Source organism: Chrysochloris asiatica, unplaced genomic scaffold, assembly GCF_000296735.1.
Source record: "Chrysochloris asiatica unplaced genomic scaffold, ChrAsi1.0 scaffold00466, whole genome shotgun sequence".
NCBI classification, from domain to species: domain Eukaryota; kingdom Metazoa; phylum Chordata; class Mammalia; order Afrosoricida; family Chrysochloridae; genus Chrysochloris; species Chrysochloris asiatica.
Genome location: NW_006408984.1, coordinates 201088 through 208247, shown reverse-complemented (window position 1 = coordinate 208247; position 7160 = coordinate 201088). Strand labels below are relative to the sequence as shown.

Below are 7160 nucleotides of genomic sequence, written 5' to 3'. Positions count from 1 at the left end.
AAGTTCTTGACAATTTCCAACAAGTCAGTACCTACTCATACCGACCCTATGCACAACAGAACAAAACATTGCTGGGTCCTCATCCAACCTCACAATTGTTGCCACACTTTAGCCCATTGATACTGGCACTTTGCCAATCCATCTCACTGGGGGTATTATCCTATCACAGACAGCATTGTACTTCTACATAGATCTTGAATTGTTCTTTTTTCCCCCCAATGAATACAGTGTCATTCCTCTTGAATTTGTTGCTACTGGCATAGTAAACTATATGATTGTCTGATTCAAATGGCCAATACCAGTCCATTTCAGATCTCTAATTTGACAGATATTGATCTTTATAAGTTCCCTCATTAAGTGATTTGGTGACTGAGAATTTGTCATCTTTAAGGACTCTCACCTGCCTATTAAACTTGAAAATAGATTTATATCTTCAATAAAAATGTTCAACTATTAATTTTCAGTGATTTCCATACCATTTTGTTAAACTTCACTGTCATCCGGCAACAAGGTGGGGACATTTGTTCATGGCTGTAAGCTCCGGGTGATGGAATTCCACCCTCTCTGCCTCTTATTTCTGCCTGTTCTTTGTCGTCAGAATGTTGCTGAGACAGTATCCTGCATTGGAGGTGCAGATGAGTTGGCAGACTAGAAGTTTTAACAGTAGGATGGGGCTCAGATAGGGGGTGTTGGGTAAGGGGCTGTAGGAGGCAGGTGGAGGCCTTACCCTGCATTGGGTGGGATAAGGGAATGGCTCCTGGCAGCCTAGGCACTCCTAATGGACAGGGCAAGGAGGTTGGAGGAGCTGGGAGCATTCCTTCAGATCTACTTCCAGCAGGCTGATAGCCTCAGGGAGCTAAACTATGTGACCTGCTTTGTGCCAGCCTATCTACAGTCCCAGAAAATAAAGACAGCTAATGGTGCGGCTCTGTGTGCTAATGTGCTAGACTGAAAATTCAGTTTGAAACTCAAGGTCAATGGTTCAAGCTCACCAACCACTCCTAGGAAACCCTATACCGGATCGCTACGGGTTGGAACTGACTCGACAGCGCTTAACAGCAATAACAACAACAATATAATCATGGAATCCTGGTATAGCATTGTAGGATAATCACAGGATTGCTAACCAAAAGGCCAGTGGTTCATACCCACTAGGGCTCTTTGGAAACCCTGTGTAGGGTCACTGTGAGTCAGAAATGACTTAATGACACTTAATAACAATGACATAATTATATTTTGTTAGAGCATTCTGATATAAAAATAAAACATTTTAAGAAAAATGAAGGAGGAGGATTTATAAGACATTTCAAAAACAAACACCTTTTGTATAATTTGTGTCTGGGATCAAAAATTCAGCATTATAATTTAGCAAGGGTAGCTAATGATGTATTTGTTCCATGAAAAGCAAGTATTAAAACAACCTGAATATTGGAAGCAGCCTTCAAATTTCTATATATAAGTGTAAAGAAAGATTATAAAAAATTATTGTGTGTTTTGAAATCCATTGTTTAAAATTTTTATAACTGTAATTTAACATTTTTCTCTTTAGTTTATCTTTTAAATTTCTATTTCTATAACTTATAAGAAGTATCTAATATTTAATGATTAGTTATTGGTTTGGTGGCTTTGAGTAGTTCCTGTTAGTCTGTTAGTTAAGGTTGTAATGGGGAAAGATGTTAAGTGAGACTTTTCCTATTACCCTGAATCTGGCGACTAGGGCCTATGATTAACCAAAAACAAACAAACATTCTAAAGCAAACTGCTAACATATTACTCAAAGTTAAGGTGACTCCGGTGTCTCCATTCCATTATCCTAGAGAAGTAGTTGCCAGAAAGAGGGCTTATTGTTAAGTGTCATTGAGTCAGTTTCAACTCATAGTGACCCTGTATAGAGTTTCCGAAGAGCAGCTGGTGGGTTTGAACTGCTGGCCTTGTGGTTTGAAGTCCAGTGCTGATGCTACAATGCCACTCCAGGAGTCAGAAAACTAGGTCCCCACAAGTTAAGTGGAGAATTAACTTTTCCCTTTCTCTGTCTCCAACCCCTATGAGCTAGAAAAAACAGAGACAAGCAATTAAAAAGCAACCAAGACTCTTTCCCTACTTCCATTGAGTCCTTTCAGTCATAGATCAAGACAGTAATAAATGTCATAAAAACTTTCAATTAAATAGGAAATCAGAGTTTTAAACAGTTTAAGATATTTAATAATCAGTATTAACTACAGAGATAAGTAGTGATGTCCTTCTTTCATTACTGATAATTGGTCATTTGTGTTCTTGCTGTTTTTCTTACTATTTTCTCATTGTTGTTAAGTGCCATCAAGTTTGTTCCAACCCATAGCGAACCTATATAGGGTCTCCAAGGAGCAGCTGGTGAGCTTGAACTGTTAACCTTGCAGTTTAAATGGCTTTGCATTCTGACCCATTACCCTACAGCACCACACCCAATATTTTTAGCTTTTTGGTTTTATTATATTTCTTTATTTCTCTATTTTCTTTTTCATTTATTTTTACTTTTATCTTTATTATTATCTTCCTTACTTTGGGTTTTAATATACTCTTCTTTTTTAGCTTCTTAAGGTAGAAGCCAATTAGATCATTAATTGTTCAGAATTTTCCCAAATGTAAGCAGTTAGACCTATAAATTTCCAGCTAAGCATTACTTTAGTTGTGTTCTATTAAATTTATGTATATATTTTTATTATCACTCACTTTAAAATCTTTTCAAATTTTGATCTAACATTATTTCAAATGATGTTGCTCAATTTCCAGATATCAGGGTTTCTATGTATCATTTAACTATTGATTTTTTTTGGCCAAAAAAAAATTACATTATACCCAGAGAGTATTTTCTTTATCATTTCAATCACTTTCCATGTATTTTGGAGTCCTGCTGTGCTGCTGCAGAATAATGCCTTGTAAGTTGAGTTGAAGCCACGAGTTCGGCAGTTCAAACACCAACCGCTCCTCAGAAACTCTATACAGGGTCGCCATGAGTTGGAACCAACTTGACAGTGTTTAAGAGCAACAGCAGCACACGTGTATTGGAACTTATTTTATGGTCCAGCATATGATCTGTCTTGATGAATTGTCCAGTTGAGCTTGAAAAGAAAGCATATAGTCTACAGTTGTAGGTATAATATTTTCTATGTAGATTGAGTTCGTTGATAGTGTTGTTTAAGACTTCTGTATTTTCTATTAATTATTGAGATGAAGTGTACCAGATGCGTAATAGATACTGAATACATATTTGTTGACTGCATACATGAGTATAAAATTAAAATGTGAAAATTGTTAATATTAATTGATTTAGAATGCTCATTGATGTTTTTACACAGATGAAAATGAACAACTGAAAAGAAATGCTGATCTTATGAAAGAAAAGCTGAAATCTCATGAACAGGTAAGTTTGTGTATAATTGTATTTAAAAAGAGATTGTTTTCATTAATAAATACAGCAACTTGTAGAGTAATATATGAGGGTACTTCAAAGAGTTGGTGGAAAAATTCCGCTATCCTTTTTGCCACGAATTCTTTGAAGCCCCTTCATATATATTTTGTTGTTTTTGTATGCTGTATAGTGTTCCCAAGGCTTTTCATCTTTACAAGAACAAAAAGCCTTGTCTTTCTCCCATGTAGTGTCTGATGGATTAGAACTGCTGACCTTACAGTTAGCAGCCCAACACAAAACCACCATGCAACCAAGGCATGTATATAGATGTGATGGTAGTGGTGGTTGTGTGTCGTCGAGTCGATTCTGAATCATAGTGATGCTGTATAAGGTTTTTGAGACTATAAATCTTTACAGAAGCAGAATCCTCATCTTTGTCCTGTGGAGCAACTGGTAGATTTGAAATAATGACTTTCCAGTTAGCAGCCCAGTTTGCAATCGCTGTGCTACCAGGGTTCCTTGGATATAGACATACATGCATATATGCCAACATCTTTAATAAATGAGAATTTATTTTTGCAGAAATATAAGTTTTGTGAACCCCAGTCTGTATATAGAATGTGGTGATACCACTTGTATTACTTTTTCTTTCTACCAGGAAAATAGAGATACAGGCACTTTTCTACATATTTTTAAAATTATGTTAGCAGAGTTGAGTTCTTACATCAGAATATAAACTATTGTTTTTGTACTTTTAAACTTTTTGTATTATAAAATGTGTCTATTCTCTTTATAATTCAGATAATCTATTGCAATGTTATTATATCGTCCAAATGAAGTGAACATTTTATGTGAAGAAAAATAAATTCTCTCTCAAGGGCCACTATATTCTGCTACTTTTTCTTTTCTCTTTGAAGAACAGTATAATGACAGTAATTGTAGATCAGTGTCTGGCACATAAAGGATGCTCAGTAAGTGTCAGTTCTCAGCCCTGTGCTCCTAGGAAGGTTTATAATGTGAGCTTTTCCTCACACGCCCACAAAAGGTATTATGTCAAACTCTGGCACACCTAAAATCTCCAAAGCCCATGTTGGATCTGTATAAGACTTAGAACTTCAACTTGAAGAATGTTCCCTAAATTCAATCTTATTCCTCCTTTTGAGAGTTTGAAAAGATACAAGCGAGTGGTGGGACCCTGCCCAGGACTTCTGGGTAATACTCAGGAATAAGGAATAGCATCTGAATGTGCTCTTGGAAAATTTAGCTTTTCATCACCAATTTTGAAGTGACTTAAATGTTTCTGGAATGTATCACAACTCCTCTTTTTTTTTTTTTTCCTTTTTCCTTTTCCTCTTTCCTTTATTCTTTGAACAAACTCGATGGCACTTAACAACAACAACAACATCCCTTCCCTATTTTGCATCTAAAGTCAAAGAAATAATAGATGATGATGTCAGGTTAATTGGGGCAGGAGAAAAATTTTACCTCTTTCCCTTCTAAATCTTCAAGTCCTAGAATATTGCTTTGTCTAGAATACTAAAGAACTTTTCAGAGGGGTGGAAATGAAAGACAAAAACAGCACCACCCAAGAATGTGAACTTGAGGTTGGCCCAGGATCAGACAGTGTTTCGTTCTGCTGTGCATAAGGCGCTATGGGTCGGTACCGACTTGATGCCACCCAACAACAACAACAACAAAGCAAACTAAAGACCTCAATCCAATGAGAATGTTCTAGTACAAAACTTCCAGGTACATCCAATTGAATAAGGAACCACTCTCTTGAACAAACTAAGGTGGTACTTAGTGGCCATATTTATGAGACTGGAAGAGTTTTTGTGTTGATTTTAATTTTTAAGTAACAGCTATAGAAAAGCAACTTATATACAGAGCAGCCTTTAAATTTTGTAAAACAAAAAGACAACCATAGAATATCTCTTGGAATTTAAAGTTCCCAAAAAGCAATTGAGAAGAGAACATCCAACCTTAACTTGTTAGGACTTGACTCCCTAGAAAGAGGAAGGGATTAATAAATTCCTTAGGACTGACACAAGTTTCATTAGGAGGGATAGAGCCAGCCTCAGCTCAGACTTTCAGGCAGTCTTCATTTTTACTTCCAAGAGGCTGGATTGAAAATCCTGAATCCTGCAGAATTAATGGAAGCCTTCTACTTAATGACGGCATCCTCAGGAAGCAACTTCAGTAGAAAATGGAAAGATACAGATTTATGTCTTCTAGTTTCCCAGAGCAGCAATTGCTTAGCATGCCAATTCAGTCAGGAGTAGTTTAGGCCACTCAATAGTTATACACCTAGAAAGCTAGATACATATATATGTGTGTATATGTGTGTGTGTGTGTGTGTGTGTGTTTATAGAGAGAGAGGGCGCAAGGAAATGGCAATTTGTAACATTTGTTTTCATAGTTAAGTTCAAAGCCAAGGGGTAGGATAGATTTGACCACTCTTGGAGGTTGCTTGGCAGGATACATAGCACAAATAGGAATTCAGACTGTGTTATTTGAATTAACATGACCTCTATTGATAATTTTAGCCACCGAAGGCAGTAGATCTTGACTATTTTTCACCAGTACCACTAAATGTCTATTAAAAGCTGCAAACCCCCTAGGACAAAAGATGGTCAATGGCACATATGTGCTTGGTTGTTATTGTGTGCCATGAGTCCATCCTAATTCATAGCAAACCTGTATAGTGTTCCTGAGGCTGTAACTATTTACAGGAGCAGAAAGTCTCACCTTTCTCCTACGAAGTGAATGGTAGATTCAAGCTGCAAATCTTGAAGTTTACCAGCCCAACAGATAAACCACTATGTCACCAGGTCTCTTTATCTATCTCTCAGTTTATCTAGAGATATAGCTATATAGAAGGAGCTCTGGTAACGTGGTTACAAATTGGGCTGGGAACCATAAGGTCAGCAGTTCAAAACTACCAGCTGTTCCGCAGGAGAAAGATGAGGCTTTCTGCTCCCGTAAAGATGTACAGCCTCGGAAACCCTCTACAGGGTCGCTATGAGTCAGAACTGACTCCATGGCACATAACAACAACATAGCTATATAGAGAGATCTATTTAGTATAAGCATTGAACTATAGACCACAAGACCTTGGTTCAAGCCCAAGAAAAAAGATGAGAGGCTGTTTGCTTCTACAAACATATGTTGTTGTTGTTTTTGTATGTCATTGAGTCAGTTCCAACTCATAGCTACCCTGTATACAGTTTCAGCGGTTGCTAAGTTTAAACCACTGACTTTGCAGTTCAAACTGGCCTTGAGGTCGAGTGCTTATCCTATGGTGCCACACCAGCAAAATATATACGTATATGTTGCCGTTGTTGTTAAGAGCTGTCGAGTAGGTTCTGACTCATAATGACCCTGTATAGGGTTTCCAAGAAGCATATACATATACATACACACACACATATATGTACATAGTTGTTGTTGTTAAGTGCCATAGAGTCAGTTCCAACCCACAGTGACCCTGAATAGGATTTCCAAAGAGCAGCTGGTAAGCTTGAACCGCCAACCTTGCAGCAGTCCAGCACATTAACCCACAGTGCCACACCAGGTCAAGTGCTTATCCTATGGCACCACACCAGGATATATATGGCATCATAGGATTGATTGGAAGACTGATTGGAAGAGATCCATATTTGTGCCCATTACAAAGAGAGGTGACCCAAGGGAATGCGGAAATCACTGGAAAATCTCTTTGATATTCCATGTGTGTAAAGTTTTGCTAAAGGTAATACAGAAACGGCTACAA

General features: G+C 37.4%; 1 protein-coding gene across 1 annotated transcript in view; it reads left to right on the top strand.

Moving 5' to 3' along the window:
- CCDC152 (coiled-coil domain containing 152) overlaps positions 1–7160 on the top strand; it is a 70978-nt gene that overhangs the window by 42715 nt on the left and 21103 nt on the right. Inside the window, exon 4 of the mRNA XM_006877303.1 lies at positions 3336–3400. Coding sequence (XP_006877365.1) covers positions 3336–3400 — 65 coding nt within the window. The remainder of the gene's footprint in view (positions 1–3335; positions 3401–7160) is intronic.